Here is a 22,626-nt window from a genome sequence, read left to right as displayed (position 1 = left end):
CTGTTGAGCGGTCTCCTTGGCCAACTCTTTGCTTCGCTGCAGCCCCTGGCCTGGTGGGCTTCCAGCTGCACGTTTAAAAGCAAAACCGGTCCACGTGGGAATTCAAGGAATCGAGTACGAGCTTTTACATGAATACTTACTTTATTAGTTTCTCTTAGAATGCTGTACAAAGGAGTAATAAAAATATTCACACTTTTATTTTAGAAAGTTCTCTACATGAGACTTCGGTATCCACAGCAAAAAGAAGGGCTACTGGGAGAAAAAACAAAACAACCCTAAAACTATGTACAATGTCAGAATGTTCCATTAAAAAACAAAACTAATTTAGCTCACTTAAATTCATCCAAGGAGGATACATAAACGCAAACTCTCGCATGCTTAAAATACGTTATGCGCGATGATAAAGCAATGTAAGTCACAATAAGAAATATTAATGCGTTAACAATGGTAACCCAACTGCTGTCCCCTTTTCAAGGGCCAGTACCAACCTTCTATTAAAACAAACAAAAAACTAAACAATGAATTAAAAAAAAAGTACTCGAGAATTAAGTAGCCCTAGACCTCAGGCTTTTGTTTTTATTTTAAAGGCTTTTTTTCCTGCAAAGGGTTGGACTGTGTAACATCCGCTAGCTCTGTTAAAGGAATTACAAGACAGGATTCCCTGATTCACCAACTGGTAGCACTTGATTGTTCCCTCGTTTCCCTGGTGCAGCGGCTTCCACATGGCGTTAATAGGTGCACTGTCTTAATGATGGCTTAGAGGAGGCCTTGCCCGCAAGATCAGGCTCAGGCGGAGGGATGGCTGCTTGCCAGTGCCTGTGAACTGCTCAAGGGGTGGGTTTCTGAAGCTTTTCTCCTGCATTCATCGCAGAACAAAAAAGAAAAGCATTTTAAGTACCTACTTGCCCAGTCATTGTTTCTCAGTCACACAAGGAGTCACACACCTTAGTTCTCCAGCTGAAGTTTATCCTCGTTACTGTGTACAGTGTAAGTTCAAGGGGAAAATCTGTCAAGTGCAATGTGATCAAAATCCTGTTTAAAATCAATAATGCTCAATTATCTCCTTCACAGAGGTACCGGAGAAAATTCCACAGCCTAAAAGAAGGAGTGGGCAGTCTTTGGGCTCCCGTTCTGACTCTCAGCACACAAGGTAGGCTTTTGCCCTTGGATCATCGCTATGCCAGCTGCAAACATATGTCTAAAAAACCCTCCTCCTGTCCGTGCTGTTCCAACGTCCCTTTTCTCAGAAATGACTTACCCCATGAGATTTTTAGTGTTTTGACTAAGTTCATTAACTTTTGTGTGCGCAAGATTAGCCTTCAAGCACTGAACTCACTTCCATATGAATTTAGCAAACGAGTAACCCAGAAGTGGTTTCAGTACGGAGTTCCAGGACACCCAGAACTGTATTCATTACTTTCACACCACCGCAACAAAGAAAATTTGGTCAGGTACGACTCGCTCCTATGACACTGGCAGGAAGGAACCAGCCACAAAACTCACATGAAGGTGGCTTGACCAGCAGTACCCAAAGCTTTTTTTTTTTATGGTTCCTTTCCTATTTTTGATTAATTCTTCTACCTACCCTTAAGATGGGATCTTAAGGAAGATATCAGATCAATAACTGTTCAAGTAATTATAAATCTAATGAAGCTACTCAATACACCATATTATTAACATGAAATCTTTCTTCAACTCTTGCTCTCAGTTCTGCCCATATTTCTCCAGTTTTCATTTATATTTCACTTGATTGGATTAACTGTATGAGTCCAAGTTAACTCCAGATATTTTGTGGCAAAAAATGCTACACGTGCCTTGGAAAGAATGTCATTTGCCATGTGACCCCAAATATGGACACTTGTGTAATGGCTATTTTAATGATTTCAGTGTCAATAAAGTATATCAGAAAAGCTTATTATTATAATTAAGGCTTTGCCCAACATTTTAGGCTCTGGGCTTTAAAAACAGCCTTTTCCAGAAATTTGGAATTCCATCCTCTGTTGTTTTACCGATGACCTTTAATTTAACAAAATGCAATCAAATGTCCATAGTGTCAGTTAACAGCACAAATAATATATATCCAGATCCTCAGCTGTTATAATGCCAAGGCGTTTGATGCACCTACAGCGCTGTACTTTGAAGAAAGCTGATCCTCTACCTTCAATTTGTGCTTATGCTAAAAATATCAAAACTGCTCTGGCTTTGAGTGAGGCACATATACTTAGAAATAATCAGTATATGTCTGTATCTATGGAAGTAATATTTTAAGCAAAAGCACCCTTGGTATAGCTACTGTTATTGTTGCAAAAAAGTTGATGTTCCCCCCCTCGTATTCTACCTAAATGAATAGTGTTCTTCCTTCTGGAGATTTACCAGATGTTGTGTGTGCTATCAGGAATTCGGATCCGCTGAGCAGCACGGTCTGCCTTACGGATGCAGCCTTAGCCACCCCGTTAAGAACAGGCGCTGCACCTTTGAGGGCAGCGGTCTTTCCGTAAGCGTTCTGGGCATCGGTGATCTCTTACTAATTTCAAAAGTACTCAGCTGATTGACAAAACAGTTCTATTCCAAAAACACTTTTTTTCTTTTCTCACCAAAAGTCATTGTCTAGTAGCTTAAAGAGTATATTAGCTTTAGGGAACATAGTACCTTAACTAAAGCAGCAGTCCCTATGTCGTGGTGGTTAAAAGGTTTAAAACCCCTCCCCAATCAAGTACGCTACACATCTGCCAAACTCTCTCTGGAGAACAGCGCTCAAATATCAAGCCAAGCTCTTCTCTTTCTACCTTCTTGAAATCTTCTTTCTACTTTCTCGAAAGCTTCGTTTTCACTTAAAATATTTCTGTTTTTCAAACATATTAGGTAATGATTCTCTATGCGTTCCAGCATCCCTCTGAGGTATGCTAAGTGTTTTCTCCCTTCTCTGCAGCAGTCTGGTAGTTAATCTGAGACAGAGAGGTAAAGCAGCTTGCCTCAAATTACGCATGGAGTAGTACTGGATCTTACATGTGAACTTGGAGTTCCTCTGTCCTATGCTCAGACCATCGATCAATTCAATATCCACTGTGACTTCTTAAGCTAGGCTTAGCTAATGCAGGAACAAAACCAGCATACTAAAAAAGTTTCTACCATTGTCAGTGTGAGACAATATAAGCACTAAGACAACAAAAAATACAGGCTTTCCTAAGTTTACAGGGGAAGCATGAGGAAAAACACATTTCATCGGGCACGCAACCCAAAAGAAAAACCGATTGCTTTGAACAGCAGAAAGGCATCTCAGCCAGGAAGTCTAAACCTGCAGACCTTTTTTCATTCAGGTGGTAGTTTTATGGGGGAAAAGGCTCATTTTGCTTCCTATACCAAATCATCTGTTGTCCTCAGTGCCCCGCAACACCCTTCTCTTGGTCACTTCAGCGTGCCGCTCGTTAGCATTGCCCTCCTGCAGCTCCCTCACCCTTGGCAGCGTCACCCTGGGCCCAGGGGCTGCTGCTGCAGCATTTGCGCGTGGCGCTGAGTGCCAGGCAGTCAGGCATCACTTGTTTGCCACATGGAGGCTTGCATGTCAAGTCCACAGTTAGGACTGGCAGATCTCAGTAACGTGTACACAGACCTAAGAGACCAAGGAGACGGATGGAGGAGAAAAATTCCAATTATTGCCACTGATATAGCAGGCAGCCGTCCATCTCTCGCTTGGCCTGTACCCATCAGTCAGCAGCTTCTCCCATGCTCATGCAATCTCCATGTACCAAGTACCTCAGTGGCATTTGTAGTTAATCATTAAAATGAGCTGCAACCTGGCCTTTAATCCAAACGCTGCACTGCCTGAGTGCTCAGCGTGCTTTAAAATTTTAGTGGTTTGGGCTTGGGAGCAACGTTACCCAGACAAATTCTGGTACAAGTTGGAAGTAACAACTGTAGCTTAGGGTCTGGTAATCTTTTCCCTGAACCACACGAATGGTACCACAGAAAACTGAAAGCTTTGTCAAATTGCAGGTGATTCTTTCCTGTACTGTTTTTAGTAAAAGAACTTCCTTTCTCAGTGGCGTAAAAGATTTCAAAATGCAAATCTGTCATTCTGTTCCCCCTCCCTCTCCTCCCCTGCCCCAAAACGGGACTCAAACCCCAAAACAATCAACTATTGGGGAAGTCTGGCTGTCTCCCTTTGAACTTCCCCACATATCGCTTAAAGCACCTAGCTTCAGAAAGGGAAATGTATGTTAAAGTGCATTTACCACAGCAATAGTACCAGCACTAAAAGCTTTTCCCCTCATCCCTGTTCTCGCCGTTCAATGTCTGGGATAGATGACGATCTTCCCGTAACTCATCCTCTTTGTACCTTGAAGTCTCAGTGTATCTCCATCTATTTATGATGCTGGAATAAAAGAAAATCCAGCGTCATGTATCCTGCTCCGCGCTAAACTCTACTCTGGAGCTTGTTTAGATTTATTGGGCATGAGGATCCAGCATGCGGTATATGTCTATTGGGTACTGCGTTTAAACAGCCGCTGTGAAATCAGATCCCAGTGGGCATGGGGGTGAAGAAACAGAGCAAGAGAGAAGGAACTTCCCCTCGCCTCTGCTCCTCTTCCATGCGCTCCGTCTACGCAGTTCAGTACTTGTTGATCCCAAAGATCCGGACTCCGTGAAACTGAGGCAGCTTGGGGATCAGGACGCTCATTAGGGAGATGGTGTTGATTACGAAGTGTATCCGGTCATACTTTGTGTAAAAGCTGGTTAGAAAATACCTGGAAAGGCAGGGAACAAAACAAGGAATTAACACCACTTCATGCTTTCTGTTTCCCCAGACAGCACGGGCAGCAGGAGCGCTGACCAGCACAGGACACGAGGCAGCTCAGCTGCCCTGCGGTACTCACAGTACGATGGGCATGATGGTCAGGAACTTGCGGGACGCTGTGAACTGCACGCCGTAGTCCATCTGCTCCCAGTGCGTGAGCAGCCGAGCCTTCCCCTGATCTGGCGTCTCAAAAGGGGTTCCTTTCACGGTATGTAGGAAGATGTACATGCTCTGCAGCAAACACACGTACAGCGGGATCAACGCAACGAACGGCACAACTTCAGCACGCGCAGCACAGCGGTGAGAGGTTTCGGGCAGGCAGCTTGCACCAGCACGCTGTCCCGCTAGAGGGACGCATTGCCATTGCTGGCAAACTCAAACAGCGGCTTCTGAAGCAGTGAGTTAGGGTGAAGGCCACTAGCCGGGGCTCTCCCAGGCTTGGCTGTTGCATGTGGGGCCTCTCACTCGGCTCTTGCACAGGAGGCAAGAAGGTAGCTGCAGGATTACAGCACTTGGATGAGGAGATTAGCATGGACTCGCTCTACCGTGCAGCAGCAATGCTAAATGCTTTCTAAAAAAAGTGCTGCTAGACCTGCAGGCAGTAAGGGTCTGTTACTATTCTGATTACAAGTTAACCTGAAAGTGGAACACAGCTTAGAGATAAGCAGCAAGCGTCTGGCTCAGTCAGACACATCTTTCAAGCACAGCCATTGCTGGCTTTAACTCCTTTCTGCTCCCAGGACCTAAGCACTTAAGCTGGCAGAGGAGAGCAGGGGAAGGAGCTGCATGAAATGCAGGTAGCATGCACTGAACTCAGCCCCTAGCAGTTCTAGCCGGCGTGTTGTTTTCTTTTCACTAGAGATGGGAATAATATGAGCGTGAGGGTCCCCGATAAGGGTGTTTTTTGTCGCTGAGATAGTCTTGGGCCGAGATGCTATTTAAAATAAATGACACAAAACTGATTGCTGCGCCTCTGAAGTATTCTGCCTCTTTCGCCTGAGGGCGAATGGCTGTGGAGAGGTCTGCTCGAGCCCTAGGACCCAAGCGTGCTAAGACTTGAACAACGGGATGGCAGAGGCATGGAAGTGAGCAGTTAAACAGAGCATGGTTTTCTTCTGCTCACTGGGGAAGTTGTCACTGCGTGGCTGCAGCACAGCACAAGACCGCGCTGTGTGAACGGAGCAGGCGCCCCGCTTCCCCTAGCCCGATGCTCTGACACATTGTCATTTGGGTACCTGATGCTTACAAGGGGAGAATCTGTCTCTGGACCAATCTTTTACTTTAAGCAGAGCGAGCTGAGGGTTAATCTTGCTTTCTAACTGTGACGAGGCTGATCCAGTCTGATTGTATCAACCCAAGTGAAAGCTGCCACGCCAGCTTCTGTGGCCTGGTACAGCTATTCCTCTGCTAGGGTGGACACAGCGAAGGGATTTGCTCTGCAGGCAAATCAGTTGTGTCCCCTCTGGGCAGCCTTACCAGATGCTTGGAGTCTTATCAGTACCTAGGCTGGATTTAAATATATGACCTAGAGGAAAAGGCGCAGTCTGAGGGCTGGAGGTTGAGTAACTTACCCCACGTCTTTGGAAACAGAGAAAGGAACTGTGTCAACAAGAGCTGGATTAGATCTCTCTCAAAAGAACAGCTGGTGCAGAGAGATTACCTCTCCGTGCCCCAGAAGTCAAACCAACCACGCCGCTTCCTTACCATGTTGTGAATGATGTTAGTGAGAGTCCAAACCACGGGCACGCTGAAGAAGGGGATGCTCAGGAGCACAACGTGCAGCAGGCCGATTCCAAGGACGTAGGACAACCAGATGCCGCGGCTGTTCATGACACGGGTGTTGGGGTTCACCTCGCTGTGTGCCGTTCCCACGTTCATGGTGGCTCTCGTGTCAGTTGGGCACCCCTGAAACTAAAGCAGAGTCAGGTTAGGACTCGGACCGCTCTAACCCTCCGTCCAAATTTCTCAGCTAAGCACAGCGGTGGTGGAGGGTCTTGCTGTTAAGCGAGCTGAAATTTTTGTTTGCTATAAAAAAATCCCGCGTTGGTTCATTTCTCTGCACCTTGTTACTGATGTTTCTGAGGGGAGGCTGAATCTGGGAGCAGCTTGCGTTTGGGAACAGCGTGTGGGGAGCCTGTCTGTGACAGAAGCTACGTGTGAAGCGTTTTCCTGGAACCAAGATGTCAATGTTCAACGCGAGTCCTGCCTGACAAGACTCACAAGACTCAGATGAATACTTTAAGTGCTTTTTAAGCCATCATCACAGTATTAATAATGGAAGCACTTGGCTCATGAAGTTTCTTACATGTTTCTGGGTTCAACGTACTTTAAACTAAGAAAGCAAACACTAGTATTTGAAGAGTGAAGGCAGAGCAGCTATTTTTCAACAGATCACCCGGTTAGTTCGCATAATTCAGGAGGGTTCTGCATGCTCTGGAGGCTCGCTGGTCTCCTGGTCTGGTCTGTAAGTTTTCCAATTTAAGGCTTGCGGGATGGGGGCAGTGGTAGCAGAATTCCCCTGTAGGGAAGGAGACTTGGAGCTCAGGTTTTTCTAAGCAATCCCAGGGAGATGAGGACGCAAGACAGCGTTATCCTTTCAGATTGCAAGTGGGTAACACCAGCAGTTTTTGGACCAGTGCCCTATGGACAACGCTGTGGCTTTTCGGACTGCTGCGCTGATAGCTACCAGCAGCAGGTATTGGTCACGTTTTAGGCTTACTGAGAAGATGAGGGCTGCCATACCGCTTTTCAGGGATCACAGCAAAGAGACAAATTAAAACCCCTATAAGGCAGACTGTCTTCACATATGGAAGGCCTTGCATGAAATCCTCACTGTCCACGTCCCAAGGAAATGTGGTTTCGTTAGGTACTACAGCCCGTCCCTCCTTGCAGAGGACCCCGAGGCGAGGGCTTTTTCCTGCTGTCTAGCCTTGTGTTGTTGCTGCTTTCGTTCCCACAGCTGAAGAACAAGTTGCTGTTCTCTCCAGCTCTCGCAGTCTCAGGAGGCGAGCCCGAGCCAGATCTAACATTACGCGCTGGATGTCGCTGCCAGCTGTTGCGAGTTCCCTTACGGAGCGCTGGGCCTGGCTTCTTTCAGAAGCTGCTGTGCTCTCCTGCTCCTGCCCAGGGCTCGCGCACACGGCTCGTGCTCGACTCTGCAGCTCCTGGGACGCTCGCTGCCACTTTCAGCCGGCGCTTGCTCAGCACCAGAGGCTGCCAGGTGAGCTGATGGATGCTCAGCTACTTCTGCTACCCAGGTGGTTCACATCTGGAGAAGGCTTTTGTTTCCCTTGCAGAAAAAAACCCTACAGATCTGTGGGTCGCTCAGCCTCTTGGCACCTCTCCTGGGTGAGAGGCTGTCAGCTACCGGGCACTCCCGACGAGGAAGCTTGGTCTGGAAGCAGGACTCGGAGCCGGAGTTCAGCGCTCCAGGCCTGGCTGGGAGAGCAGCTCCGTCCCGAATCTGCTGCAGCTCCTAAAGGCTTTCGAAAGGAAATCTGGGGGCTGCAGCGAGGCGTAACCCAAGTCCAAAATGTCATACTACTGGGAAAAAGAGAAAGAAAAAGCAACCACCGCTGTGGAATGCATAAACAGGAGTGCTGCTTGCCAGACAAAGGAAATAATTCTCCTCGATATTGGTAAGGCCTCAGCTCGAATACTGTCCAGTGCTGGGAGGAGCTGGAGGGAGTCCAGGGCAGAGCTGTGAGAATGAGCAGAGGTGTAGGAAAAACATGACCTGCAAGGACAGCTTGAAGGAAATGGGTTTGTTTAGTCTAGAGAACACTCAAGAAAGATGTGATGAATAGTCCTCAAGTACTCAGAAGATAGCAGCAAAGAGAATGGAGACAAACCGCGCAGCGGCGTTAGCGGCACAGCGGAGGTTCGGAGCAACTCGACGGTGCAGGAAGCCTGATGCTGAACGGCCTCGCCGGAAGCTTTAAAATCGAGTTTAATTAACACAGAAAGAGAAGATTGTTTCCTCTTTGGAACTGGGGTGGCGACATCTTCCAGGCCCTCCCGCTCCCCCTCTTTTCTCGAGGTGATGCCGTTATCCGAGGGCCGCAGGAGCCCGCAGGCCTACAGCTGGAGGGGCAGCCTGGATGTTGAGGAATAAAAGCGCAGTTTCCATCTGGGGACAACTGTGAGTCTGGCGGTCAAAAAACAAGGAGCAACTTCCACCCGGCGCCACCTGCAAACGAGGGCAGTTGCAGAGCTGAGGCTGGGTGGCAAAGGGCCAAGCTCAGACGTTGCACGTGAAGCAATCCTCCTCCCTTTGCCTCAGTTTCCTTGCTTGTAAAAATGACTGGAGTGGTGAAATGCGAGTACAAACAGCACAGGAGGTGAATTCAGCCTTGCAAGACAGCTGTGGCGACGGCAAGCGTTAGGTCCTATTATTAGGATAATTTTGCATGCTTTTCTAACTCTGCCTTCCCCACCTTAAAAATATTTCATTTGCGAATCTTTCCCATTTCTGACCTCGTGTTCGCAGCCCTTGCCCAAGCTCTTTGCTCACTTCAGATTGCACACAGAGCTTTGCACGTTATTGCAAAAGTCTGGCTGACGGAGCGCGCTGCCGAAGCTCAGATCCCTACCCCCATCCCCGACCCCATGTTGTTTGCTTTCTGATTTTACACCGGGGATTTGTTCACCTGCAGGAAAAAAAAAAAAAAAAAAAAAACCACCAAGGCGAGACACAAAAGCGGGAGGAACTCCAGCTCCGCCCCTGCAGCAGCTGGCTGCTGAGCTGCCCTTCCCAGTCATGCAGCGCTGTTTCAGGACAGAAAAGTTTGGATGTTTCAACAGACCGGGTGTGAAGGTCAGGACTGCGCTGACGTTGGACGGTGGCCATCCAAGGAGGGAAAAAGTCGTGGTGGGACACAAACAGCACACGTGATGGAGGAGCTGAGCCCTTCCTCTCTGCCCGGGCCTTTCTGTGCCTGCCTGACCGACTGCCCACCCGTCACTCGTGAGCTCCCGGCTGCCCAGGGCTCCCTCGGGAGAACCGGACCTGTCCCGGGGCTCCGAGCAAGGTGCTTTGGGGCTGCCAGCAGCTGACGTGACAGCACCTCCCTGCTTCTACAAAAAGGGGAAACAACCCAACGTCAGCAGCTGCTGGAGGACCATGCCTAAAGCCATGCCACCAGCGCCCCGAGGCGCAGCTCCTTCCCCACCTCTTCTTTTGCTCCCCGGGGGGAGCCCAACCACCACCCCCCGCCCCGTCCCGTCCCGCTGCTCAGCCGTGACCCAGAACGCCGGGCAGGGCACGGCTCTTCCCGACAGCCGTTCCCCGGGGTGCTGCAGGATTGCACCCTGCTGCTGGCCGCCTCGCCCGCTGCCTGCTCCGTGCGGGAGCTTTATCTGAGGACCGCAGAGGTGAGGAAGGCAGCAGGTGCTTATCTCGGGCGATCTTCCTGAGCGTTCCCAGCATGCAAGCGATTGTGATCCGGGGGAGCCGCGGCAGAGCCGCGATCCCTATCTCTGGCAGCAACAGCACTCGCCATCTCCCCAGCAAATAAATATTTTAAACCCTTCTTTGCGAGAGCCGGAGTTATCGAGTGCCTCGAAGATGTTGGCTGCACGTAAAGGCGGCTGATAGGGGAAGGCGCTGGCACGTCGGACTAACCAGCACTGCTTTGTGGCCCCGAGCTGGGCCGCTGGAGGCTCTGCCGGGCCAGAGCCTGGCCGTGAACCCAGGACCCGGGGCAGCGGCGGGACGGGGGTCAGGATGAGGCCCCGGCTGATGCAAGCAGCAGAAGAAGCGAGAGCGATTGTGGGGGGGCACAGCAGCAGCTGGATCTGTGTCCTGCTGTGGGATCTGTGCCCCCCCGTGGGATCTGTGTCCCGCTGTGGGATCTGTGCCCTGCTGTGGGACCTGTGCCCCCCCCCCCCCCGTGGGATCTGTGCCCCCCCCGTGGGATCTGTGTCCCCCTCTGGATCTCTGCCCCACCCCGTGGGATCTGTGCCTTGCTGTGGGATCTGTACCCCCCCAATGGGATCTGTGCCCCCTTCTGGATCTGTGCCCCCGCTGTGGGATCTGTGCCCCCCCAATGGGATCTGTGCCCCCCCCCGTGGGATCTGTGTCCCCCTCTGGATCTCTGCCCCACCCCGTGGGATCTGTGCCCCCGCTGTGGGATCTGTGCCCCCCCAATGGGATCTGTGTCCCCCTCTGGATCTCTGCCCCACCCCGTGGGATCTGTGCCTTGCTGTGGGATCTGTACCCCCCCAATGGGATCTGTGCCCCCGCTGCGGGATCTGTGCCCCCTTCTGGATCTCTGCCCCCCCCCGTGGGATCTGTGCCCCTCCTGTAGGATCTGTGCCCCCCCCCGTGGGATCTGTACCCCCCTCAGCGATCTGTGTCCCCCTCCGGATCTCTGCCCCCCCTCCCCCCGATCCCTGCCCCCCCCGCCCCGTTCCGGGGGCACTGGGCACCGGGCAGCGCTACAGGTCGGGGCTGTCCGCCGGGGGTCCCTCCCCCCGCCCAGCTCCGAACAAAGCCCCGGCCGCTGCCCAGCGGGGACCCGGGGATCGCCCCCAGCCCCCGGCAGCAGCCCCCGGTTTTGCAGGGGATCACCGGAGCCGGCTGCGCCCCGGGACCGGCCGCCGCCCCCCTGCCCCCGCTGCACGCCGGGGGGGCTCGGCCTCGCCGCGGGACACCCCCCCCCCCCGTCCGGCCCGGCCCTGCCCGGCCCGGCCCGCACTCACCGCTGCGGCCCCGGCCCGGTTCAGCCCGGTTCGGCTCGTCCCGGCTCGGCTCGGCCCGGCCCGGCCCGGGCTCTCCGCCGCGCACCCGCCGCGCTCCCGGCCGGCCCCACGGCGCGTCCCGCCCCGGCCCCGCGGCACGCCGGGAGTTGTAGTCCGGGCCTGGGGCCACAGAGTCACAGAACCACAGAATCGTAGGATCACAGAATCACAGAATCCTAGAATCACAGAATCCTAGAATCACAAAAACACAGAATAGCAGAATCCTAGAATCCCAGAATTCCAGAATCACAGAACCGCAGAATCCTAGAACCACAGAATCCTAGAATCACAGAGTCACAGAATCCTAGAACCACAGAACCACAGAATCCTAGAATCACAGAGTCACAGAATCACAGAACCACGGAATCCTAGAACCACAGAATCACAGAATCCTAGAAACACAGAACCACAGAATCCTAGAATCACAGAATCCTAGAATCACAGAATCCTAGAATCACAGAATCACAGAATCACAGAACCGCAGAATCCTAGAACCACAGAATCACAGGATCCTAGAAACACAGAATCCTAGAATCACAAAATCACAGAATAGCAGAATCCTAGAACCACAGAACCACAGAATCCTAGAATCACAGAATCACGGAATCACGGAATCACAGAATCACAGAATCCTAGAACCACAGAATCACAGAATATCCCGAGTTGGAAAGGACCCGCAAGGACCTGATCTAAGAGTATGATGAAAAATGTTGCACTCCAAGTTGGAAATTGGAGAGGAAAATGTTCATGTAGACGTAACAATTGTGCTCAAACAGCTGATTACGCTTTTTTCTTACACCTTAACAGATGCTTACGCCTTCTAACTTAAAACCTGAGAAGCAACAGGTAGTTTCTACATTTCCCTTGGGGACAGTGTACTCTTCTGTATTTTGCTTCTATACAAACAGTTCAAAATTTTAAAGTCGTGTTGTCAGTCATACAACCAAACAACCTTGCACGGCATTACATGTTCCCCGCCAGATAGGTCAAGCCCTGAATGCAAGACCAGACAAGTAAATAATGCCAACATGTAAAACTAACTTGTAAATACATTACTTTTTGGCAGTTTTTTTTGGCACTTTGTGGGGCTTAACTGTACTTCAGTGAGAAGAATGTCCTCTGGTGTGAACTGAAATTATACCTCTATGCCACAATTTTTTTTTTTGTTTTGTTTTTTTTTGGGGGTGGGGGGGAGAGGGGCAAAATTCCTTGTGGACACCTGAAGGAGTTGCAAAATAATAATAAAATTTAGGTGAAGGAAAAGTTCCTTCTCTGTTGTTGTTGTTGTTTTCTTTTCCATACAGTCTCAAAATGAAGGCCCCCATCATTAGGGTTGGAACCCCTCCCCAAAACCACCCGGCCCAGCAGCCCCCCTGCCACCACCATCACCCACTAGACCACATCCCCAGGCACCACGTCCAGCTTTCCTTAAACACCCCCAGGGACGGTGAGTCCACCACCTCCCTGGGCAGGGGCCGGGGTCTCCACCACCTCCCGAGGAGGGTCCTTTGGGGGCTGCGCTCGCCCCCTGCTTCACTTCACAGCTGCTCTGCCCACAGCACCCCTGAGCTGTGGCCCTAAAGGCACAAAGCACCCTGTGCTCAGCAGGATCAACCCCAGTGGGGTGTGGGGGTGTCCCCACTGGGAAACCTCAGCCAAGGCGTCGGGCACGCCATCGATGCCCGCGGGCACCGCCGGGACGCGCGGCCAAGGTCAGGGCCTGGGAGCTCAGGCAGGATTCCTGCGCTGGAGCGCGGGGCGACCATCTGGCCGTGCCTTTGTTTGCACAGCGATCAAAGCCAGCAGCGTGGCGCTGCCGCGGCCCCTCGGTGCGCGCGGCCATCTGTGCAGCCTTTGTGCGCGCCGCTGCCGTGGCGAGCTCTCCTGCCGGGGAGCGGCAGAGGGTGCAGCATGGCGCTGAGCGGCGAGGCCACTTTGTGCTGCCAGCCCCTGCCCCGAGCTGCTCTGCTGCTGGCTCCCGTGGGACCCTGCTAGGGCACAGCCGGCCCCGGAGCCCGTCAGCGTGGCACCCCCGGGGTACTCTCTCCATCCCCACGCCCGGCACAGGCAGCTCCACCAGGATGGCTCAGAGCCCCCCAGCTCGGCACGGCTGCTGCCAGCCCTCCCTGGCCACACGGCGAAGCCAATTTTTGGGGTCTTGTTTCTGGCATGGAGGAGTTTGCGGTGCCGCCTTGTGCTGAAGGCTTCGAGGCTTCCCCTGCTCTGCCCAGGGCTGGACACCCTGTGCCAGTGTCCTTGTGGGCCTGAGGGTGGCCGCACACCCATCCGCAGGGAATGGATGCGGGCAGGGGCCCCGCAGACCCCCTGTGCACCCATCTAGCCATGGCGCAGCGGTGCCAGTGGGTGCCAGCTCTGGATCTGGCCCCAGCCCCGCGGTTGTGCACCAGCGGGGCACGGCAGGGCCATGGGGACCAGGGCACCACGCGCTGGCAACGTGCCGCTGGCAGGCACCGGGTGGCTTCCCGCAGCCAGAGCTTCCCCCGGCGGCTGCTCCCGGATGGCCGTGGGCACGGGGGACCCACCCTCAGGGCCAGGAAAACCCAGTCCCTGCCCAGGTGCCCCGGGGGTGCCCGCGGCAGCGCGGTGAGGTGCGGGGATGCCGTGAGCGGAGGCGGGGGATCCCGCGGGAGCCGGCCCTGCTTTGCAGGGGAGCCACGCACGCATGGCAGGCTCTATTTTTATCCCCGCTCCTGCCTGACTGAGCAGCTCCCTCTGCGCGGTGACATCTAATTTAGCAGCTTCCCCGCACCCCGCTGACTCCGCACGTGAGGGGGAAGCACAATGCGACGGCTATTTTTAAACGCCCATAAATATTAATCCCTCTCAGTGATGCAGCAGCAGCAGCAGCCTCTCTGTCGCTGCCGGTGGGAGCGCAGTGAGGGGAACCGCTCCTTGGGCTCCCCAGCCCGGATTCACCCACCCAGGGAACCCCGGAATTTGGGGGCAAGGGGTCCCTGGGGAGGAGGATCCATCCCCCCACCCGCAGCCCGGGCTGGCTGCTCCCTGCTTGCAGGGGGGCTGCTCCTGCGTGGTTTCCCCATCCACCCCCATGTTGGGGGCCATGCTCCCCTCCCGTTCGGCCGCCGCGGTCCCGCTGCCAGCTCGGTACCGGCTATATTTAGCTGCATATTGGCAGCGGGGAGCCGGTGCTGCCTATTTTTAGCCAGCCGGTGCTGGCTGCGGCAGGGAAGGGTCCGCGCGGGGTCGCGCTGCACTGCAGGCTCTGGGTTTTCAGGCTCCATAGGGTGGGGAAGCGCCGGTGCCCCCCACATCCCCTGGGCTGAGCTCAGGAAGCTCCTCGTGGCCACCATCAGCTGGGGCTCGCCAAAAGCTCCAGCAGCCCCAGCATCGGTCTGGATGCGTCCGTGATTCCCTCCAGCCCCGCTCCTGCAGCTGGTGGCTGCCTCGCCTGGCGCTGCCGCAGCTCCAGCTCCGGTCCTGCTGCGGGCACGGCACCCGGCAGCACCGGGAGCGGTACTGGGGAGCTCGGGGCTGCTCCGCTCCCCGGCCAGCCGTGGGGAGACGCGAGCCGAGGAGCCTGAGGACAGGTGGAGGCTCCCTGCCTGCTGCCCGCCAGCCTTGGAGGAGGATGCCCCAGCGCGGGCTTGGCTGCGATCCCAGCCCCAGCGATGGAGACGGCGGCGGGAGCGTGGGCCCTGCCAGGGCCTGGCAGCCCCGGGGCAGCTCTTGGGGGGGGGGGAACGTGGGGGTCCCCGGGGAGCGCCTGGCTCCAGCCCTCCCGTCAGCTTCGGTTGTCCTAATGGAGCCAGATGCAGGCCAGGCGCCTCCTAAACCGGTTATCCGCCGGAGCAGCGGCGGGGTGGCAACGTGCGGCCTCTCCAAGGAGAACGGGCACCGGGATGCGGGGGTCACCGGCATCCTTGCTCGCAAGGTCTCGTCCCCTCGTCCCCGGTGCCCGGTGTCCCGCGGGGGCAGGGGGGGCGAGCCCCGGTGCTGCCGGCTGCGTGCAGCGGCCCCAGCCGGGAACGGGGCACCGGGAACGGGCCGGGCCCGGTAACGGCGGCCGCTCTCCATGGTCCTGAGCGCAGCCCCGAGAGCCCCGGTCCGGGCGGCTCGGGGTTGGGCTGGGGGCCCGCTCCGGGTCCCCCCCCCCCCCCCCCGGGCTGCGGCCGCCTCGCTGCCCGCCGCGGCTCGGGTTTCCCCGGGTAAGCGATGCCGGTGCCCGCGGGAGGCGGCGGCCGGGAGGGGTCGCGCTCCGTGGCGCGGGAGGGGGAACGGCGGCGGCGGGGGGGCTTGGGGGGATTCCCGGTGTCCCCGGGGCTGAGCCGTGGGCAGCCGGCAGAGGCGGGGGGCACAGCCCAGCTCCGGGCATCGCCCTCCGGGGGGGGCGGGGGGGGCAGCGCCGTTCCCACGTAGGGACCCGGGGGGGCTCGACGCTCCCCCGCGGCTCCGTTCGCTGCGGCTGCCCCCGGGCTGGGGGCTCGGGGGTCCCCCCGGTGTTTCCCCCCCCCATCCCCCAAACCCATCCCACCCCCGGGGCAGGGGTCCCGCGGCGCAGCCTCTCCCGGGGCCGGCCGGGGAGAGAAGCCGGGAGCGAGGCGGGGGTGCCCGGCGCCGTGCAGCCCCCCGGCGGGGCGGGCCGGGGGCGGGGAGCCCCGGGGAGGCCCGGGCGGTGGATCCCGCCCACCGGCCCCGCCGCCGCCGCCGCCGGCTCCGGGCCCGCCGCGCTGCGCGGGGCGCGGCCGCTCCGGCCCGGGGCGCGGGGCCGCTCCGCCGCCGCGGGGGGCGCACGGCAGGTGAGTCCGGCCCGGGACCCCCCCTCCCCGGTGCTCCCCGGTGCTCCCCGGTGCTCTCCGGTGCTCCCCGGTGCTCCCCGGCTCCGGGAGGGGCAGGGCGGGAGGCGGCGGGCGTAGGGGCGGGGGTGCGGGGGGCGGGGGTGGTCCCCCGGGGAATTACCGGGGCTTCCCTCGCCCGCAACGCGCCCCCCCGGTGCCGAGCGGAGCCGGCGCTGGAGCGGGGCTGGGGGGAACCCCGGGCATCCCCGGCTGTTCCGGGCGCACCGAGGGTCCCGGTGCCCGCACGGCCCCGCCGCCGCCAGCCCCGGCTGCCCCCCGGCACCTCGGTGGAGTCCCCGCGGCTGGCGGCGACCCCCGGGGGTCGGGCCGGGGACTCCGCGCCCCGGTAGGGCGCTGCACCGGGCTGGCTGCGCCCGCGCTCGGTGCCGTGCCTGGTCCGGAGCACCGTGGCCGCAGCCATCCGAGCCCCCCGTGGGGCCCTGGAGAGCCGCATCCCTCCCGAGGGGGGGTCCCCCAGCCCCCGGGGTGCCGCGGACGAGGCTCCCCCCTTTCCTGGGTCACCGGTCCCGGTGTGTTCGGGTCCGTTTGCAGCGGTGCCCGGCCCTGGGCTCGCCTCCCCGGGTTACTTCTGGCAGACTTGGGGGGCTGGTCCCCCGGCCAGGCGGAGGTGTCAGTGTGGGGCTGGGTTTCCCGGTGCCCTTCAGCTGCTCCGAGCCCCGCTCCCTGCCCGAGGGGTGCCGGCAGTGGGGTGCTCGGGGCCGGCTCTGCGCTGGCGCGACCTTGGGGTGTTTCGGTGCAGTCGAGCTGAGTTACGGTGCTGAGTAGCGAGAGGAGAAAGCCCCGTCCTTGCCCCATCCCAGGCCTGGCAGCCTCCCCCCTACAGCCCCAGCAGCCCCCAGCATGGCTCTGGGGGGAGCTTGGGCCCCCCCACCAGTGGGGAGCAGCATCGCTGCCTCCCCGGGGAAACCCAGCCCCAAGGAGCTGCAACCCCACAGCCTCAGGCAGGGAGGAGGACGTGGGACCCCTGTACCCTGGGGTGCTGCAGGGGGTGCAGGGGACAGCCCCAAGGCTGCGGGCAGGCTACCAAGGAGATGCCCGGGGCAGCACAGCGTGGGGCTCTCCACAGCACAGCTCTGCTTAAGCCATGCCACGGGGAGCCCTTCCGCGCCGGTGTCTTCAGTCACGGGATGCTGGGAGAGGAGAGCTCCTGCATCCTGCCCTGCCTGCGCTGCCGCCGCGGCCCCTCGGTGAGACGGGACCTGTGGCTGGGAAAGCAGGGCAGCGCGCTCGCCGCTCTCGGACGTGGCCTTATCTGCTGCCACCACCCTGGGAACTTGCTAAACGCTCAGCTCCTGTGAATTTCCTTTTTCTGTTTTTGTTTCTTTCCTGCTGACGTTTTTCCCCTCCGGAATAAAGGGCTGGATGGGGACCATGGTTACAGGGTGGTGTGGGCAGCCCGGCCCTGGGGCTGGCGTGGCACAGGGCAGGGGACAGCGCAGCCCGGCCACCCGCCTGTGCCAGTCCCCTCCAAAGCAAACACCCCACAGAAAGCGTGGTGCGTGCCTGCGTCCCCGGGGCGGGCAGCGCTGGGAGCAGAGCTGGTGAGCAAGAGCCCTGCCTGCGCGCCAGCCCCGCACCGCTCGGGGAACCTGCGCTGCTCCTGCCCGCGCCTTGCTTCCATCACGCTCCCCAGGGGCCCTGCCTGCAGAGGCTGCTCGGCTGGAGCCAGGGCTTGCCGGCCGCCTCTGCAGGATGCGTTGGCCTTCAGGCAGCGCTCGCACTGCCGGTGACCTTGGCGGGGATCTCACCCCCGCCTCTGGCTCAGCCCGCGCCGTGTCCGTTTGTTACAGCCCAGCTGCTGCACGCAGGAGACGTGTGGTCGCTCGGCCCCACGGGGCCTAATCCTGCTGTGCTGGAACACTGAGCGCAGCCGCTGATGGCAGGGGGACGAGTGAGCCGTGCCGGCTGTCCCCATCCCCGTTCCCATCCCACGGCTGGGCGCGCCGGGGCGGGCGCGATGCTCACCGCCGGCAGAGCAGCGCCTGTGCCCCTTGGCACCTCTGCCTGACGCTGTGCCCTTGCTGTCTCCGTCCCAGATGCACCGACTCCAGCCCAAACCACCGCGGGCAAGAGCCGAGGGGCCGGCGGCCGCGTGAGCAAGCCAGCGCGGCGCCATGCCTCCGGTGGAGCCGTTCCTCCTGCGCTCCGCGACCATGTGGCTGCTCCTGCAGAGCGTCCTCCTCCTGGCCTCCTGCCTCCGCTCGGCCGCCGCCTTCCCCAAGGGCTGCTACCCCTCAGAGGAGGAGGGGCTGAAGACCTTCCGCTGCAGCAACGCTCGGCTGACCGAGGTCCCCAAAGACATCCCCAACGACACCAACAAGCTCTACCTGGACTCCAACCGAATCCCCTTCCTGCCCCGCGACGCCTTTCGGGACCTGCCGCTGCTGCTGGAGCTGGACCTGTCCCACAACGCCATCGCCGGCGTCGAGAGCGGGGCTTTCCGCGGCCTGGGCGACCACCTGCACTCCCTGGACTTGTCTTCCAACAGGCTGGTGTCGGTCAGCAAGGACGCCTTCAGCAACCTGAAGGCCAAGGTCAACCTCTCCAACAACCCTTGGCTGTGCGACTGCCGGCTGCAGGAGCTGATCCGCACGGTGGAGCTGGTGGCTGGCTCCTCGGGCGGCATCGTCTGCGACTCCTCCGTGCAGGAGGAGCACGTCGGCAAAGCCTTCCTGCAGGTGATCGCGGACACGGACTTCTGCAACATGTACAAAAAGACCACGGACATCGCCATGCTGGTCACCATGTTCGGCTGGTTCGCCATGGTGATCTCCTACCTGGTCTACTACGTGCGGCAGAACCAGGAGGACGCCCGGCGGCACCTCGAATATCTCAAGTCCTTGCCCAGCAAGCAGCGGCGCTCGGAGGAGTCGTCCACCATCAGCACCGTGGTGTGAGGGACCCGCGGGGCCCGGGGCCGGCCGGGGCTGTTCCCGGCTGCTGTCGCCGCGCAGAAATCGCCGTGCTTTGTTTTGTTCTGGGGGAGTCGGTGTCTGGCCGGGGCAGCCGTGGCCGCCCGCAGCAACGCGAGCACCGGGGTCGGGCACGGTGAGGGGACGCGGCTGCAGCGGGGAGCGGTTATTGGCAACAAGGACGAAGCAAGCGGGGAGACCCCCAGCGTGCCCCCGCCGCACGGCCATCGCTCCGACTAAGCTGGACATTCGGACTTCATTCCAAACTTTTTTATTTCCTTTGCAGAGATCCCCTGGGGCATTAACGAAATCAGTGTTTTAATCCCTCCGGCTTACCCTCCGCCGCCCGAGGGATGTTCCCGGCGGCACAGGGCGCCTGGCTGCCTGCCTGGGGGGACATGGGCTGGGCTCAGAGCTGCAGCCCGGCGGGACCGACGGACAGGGGACAGGGGGACGCAGCGGTGGGGAAAGGCGAGGGGCGGGCGCAGGTTTGCCCCAGCTCCTGTCCCTTGCGCTGGGCGCTGCGGCCCCATCTCCCCTCTCCGCCCTCGCTGCTCCCCGGCCGTTCCCGGGTGGAGTGAGGGGTGCGGGGTCCCACAGCAGGGGGTCCCCCGCTCGGAGATGGGTGCTGGGGGGGGGTCAAACCAGGACCTCCCATTCTGAGCATGCGTTTCTGTGAGATGCAAACGGGAAAGGAGCTTGCCCTGGGCTGAGCCCTGTGCCGAGGGAGGTGGGTGCTGATGGAGGGGGCCGAGGGCATGGGGGGAGCGGGTTCCCCCTCGGTGCTCCCCAGAAACCACGCGGGTCGGGGCTTCCAGCCCAGCAGCACTGCCACCGCCGCGGCTCCCGCCTCTTACTCAAGGACTCACACGGCTGCGACCGGTCACTGTGACGGCGCTGGGACGGGGACGAGGCGGCCGCTCGTCCGCCTGCTCCCCGCTTCCCGTGCCGCTGGCAGGAGCCTGAATCTCCCCTCACCCCAAAAAGCCCCAACGTCCCTTTCTGACACTTCCCGGATTGGGCTGCAGGTTCCTGGTTTCGGTAGGTAGAGATGGGCCAGAAGCACCATGCCGCCGGGGCTGCCCCGCGTGCGCCCGGCTGCGTTCGGCTCCGCTCCCACCTCGGGGCGTGCAGGGTCCAAGCGGAGCCTCGGAGCAAAGCCAGACCAGACCCGGACCCTTCTGGCCCCTGAGAGCTGTTTTTTGCTGGTTTTGCCCTTTTTTAAACCAACTGAAGCTAAACTGCCTTAACTCACCAAGAGCACCAACCAAAGCTGCTTGAACATCCTCTGGCAGCAGCCGCCCCGGAGCAGCGGGGGCTTTTTATTGCTGGATCCTGGCCCCGGCTGCGCCGTGCGTCTGGGGGCAGGCAGGGCTCGGGGCCCCCGCTCTTCTCCCGTCCCTCCTGCGGCCGGGGCTGGCGGAGGGAGCGGTGCCCGCACCCTCCCACAAGTGCCTACATCCCCAGCGCAGCCCCGTGACGCACAAACGCCCCCGGCCCAGCCCCAGCCCATGCGGCCACTGCCCCCTCCCCACGGTGGAGGAAAGGGGCTGGGGGGAACCGGACCGAGCCCCCGCGGGCACCCCCGGGTGGTCGCTTGCACACCTGGGTGGGGGCACCGCCGGGACCGTCTGACCCAATATGTGTTTTGTTTAAGGGACCTTTCACGTTCTTACTTTATACAATAAATTGGCTTTTACTTTGGAGCCCGTGGCTGGCGCGTGGTGGTTGTGCATCGCGTCGGTGCGTGGGTGCTTCCGCAGCGCCTCGTGCCGGGGCCCCCCGGCGACACCCCTGCCACAAGGAAGGGCCAAGGACACCCACAGCACCCGGTGTCTGCCCAGAGCCGTGCCCAGCCATGCCTGGTGCCTGCAGAAACCGGACACCCCGGGCCCCCGGTAACCCAACCTACGCCTTGAATTAATGAAGGCGCCGCCGCTCGGTTCCTGCGGCTCAGGTCACCGCCACGTGCCCCAGGCTGTGCCCGTCCCCAGGCTGCAGCCGCTGGGGTCCCGCTCCACTCCCTGCCCTCCTGTCCCCACCAGACCAGACTGGGGCCATCGTGCGGCACAAGGGACAGGGACCGCGGTGGCTGGCACCACCGGCAGCTCTCCTTGCGCGGCTCACGCCGAGAATTGGTGCCACGGAGGGTGAAATCCAGGCCCTAACGCGGAGCGACAGCTCCCACTCGCGGGACGGTGACCTTCGCTGTCACTTGGCTGCCTCCAGACGCGGCACAGCCGTGACAGCCCGCAGAGCCTGCAAACCCGAGCAGATGGCGGCCCCCGCTCCCCGGGGAGCCCCCTCCCGTGCCCCATGAGCAGCTGGGCAGGGGGCTGCAGCTCCCCGCGGTCCTGCTGGTGTCCCCCCCCCCCCCCAAAATGGGTCTGGGTAGCACCAAGCCCCTGGCGGTGTCCCTGAGCCGCACCGTGCCTTGAGTCAGCCAGGAGGGGACCGCGGCACCGCAGCGTGCGCACCCCGGCCCCTTCGCATCTCCCAGGCTTGTCCCTGCCCGAGGTGCTGTTAGGATGGGAAATACCAGGCTCGTTACAGCTGACACTAATGAGCAGAGCGGGAAGGAGGTGGATCCCGGTGGCAGCACAGCACCGGCAATCCTCCACCGGTGGGAAACGCCTCCCGCACCCGTGCTATTGATTTTAAAGCTTCATTAAATGCGTTTTGGGTCCTGCCGGCTGTGAGGCTGCAGAAGCAGCGTCCCCTGCACAAGCAGGGGAGGGAAGCCGGCATTCCTCATCCCTGCCGCAGAGAACCTGGAAATGTCACCTGCAGCCGGCTCCAAGGATGGTGACCAGGTCCGAGCGCTGCCTTTGGGGTGTTTTGGGCTCAGCATGGAGCTCGCCCTTTGGTCCTGTGGGGCCACCAGCAATCGGGGCTCCTGCTTCTCTGCCCAGCTGCTGGGCAACGGGGGGAGCCCGGGGGGCTGCGAGGCCGATTCGTCCCCGCTCACGGTGCAGGGAGCTGTGAACACCCCGTGTGCTGTGCCGGCACAAGGAGCCTCTCCAGCACGGGCAGCCCGGGAGCGCTGCTGCACGGAGGTCGGCGCCGCACCGCCAGGGAGGGAATTTCCAGGAGGGGCAGGGGGCGAGGCGGTGCGAAGCTGCCAAGGAACGAACGAAAGGATTTCGTTTTGCTGTTTGTACCCAGCTCAGCCCCTGGCACGCGGGGAAGGAGGCTGGGGTGCGGGAGCAGCAGATCAGTGGAGCAGCCGCTGGGCCGTGCGGGGGGACAGGGAGAAAAATACATAAGAAACCTCATAAAAATCTGCAATAAGCATCGGGAAGAGAACGTCTCTTAGGACGGACTGAGCGGCATGGAATTT

General features: G+C 59.0%; 2 protein-coding genes across 2 annotated transcripts; one reads left to right on the top strand and one right to left on the bottom strand.

Moving 5' to 3' along the window:
- Positions 1 to 122: 122 nt before the first annotated feature.
- Positions 123 to 11,636, bottom strand: ORMDL3 (ORMDL sphingolipid biosynthesis regulator 3). The gene is made up of 4 exons (XM_083809218.1): positions 11,498 to 11,636; positions 6,500 to 6,706; positions 4,875 to 5,026; positions 123 to 4,745 (listed from the first exon to the last, which is right to left on the bottom strand). The coding sequence occupies exons 2-4, from the start codon at positions 6,671 to 6,673 to the stop codon at positions 4,610 to 4,612; spliced, it is 462 nt and encodes a 153-aa protein (XP_083665344.1). The 5' UTR covers positions 6,674 to 6,706; positions 11,498 to 11,636; the 3' UTR covers positions 123 to 4,609.
- Positions 11,637 to 16,212: 4,576 nt separating this feature from the next.
- Positions 16,213 to 20,989, top strand: LRRC3C (leucine rich repeat containing 3C). Its single transcript, XM_083809210.1, has 2 exons — positions 16,213 to 16,314; positions 18,411 to 20,989. Exon 2 carries the CDS (start codon positions 18,489 to 18,491, stop codon positions 19,269 to 19,271), a length of 783 nt encoding a protein of 260 aa, XP_083665336.1. The 5' UTR covers positions 16,213 to 16,314; positions 18,411 to 18,488; the 3' UTR covers positions 19,272 to 20,989.
- Positions 20,990 to 22,626: the final 1,637 nt, after the last annotated feature.

Source organism: Anser anser, assembly GCF_964211835.1.
Source record: "Anser anser genome assembly, chromosome: 23".
NCBI lineage: Eukaryota > Metazoa > Chordata > Aves > Anseriformes > Anatidae > Anser > Anser anser.
This window is presented reverse-complemented; position numbering and strand designations above follow the sequence as displayed.

Bases quoted from the DNA above. Each gene is read 5' to 3' on its own strand.
- ORMDL3 (XM_083809218.1), bottom strand. From the start codon at position 6,673: ATGAACGTGGGAACGGCACACAGCGAGGTGAACCCCAACACCCGTGTC. The intron at 5,027-6,499 runs GTAAGGAAGCGG...TGTTTGCTGCAG, and splicing joins CTAACATCATTCACAACATG to AGCATGTACATCTTCCTACA. The intron at 4,746-4,874 runs GTGAGTACCGCA...CTGCCTTTCCAG, and splicing joins ACCATCATGCCCATCGTACT to GTATTTTCTAACCAGCTTTT.
- LRRC3C (XM_083809210.1), top strand. From the start codon at position 18,489: ATGCCTCCGGTGGAGCCGTTCCTCCTGCGCTCCGCGACCATGTGGCTG.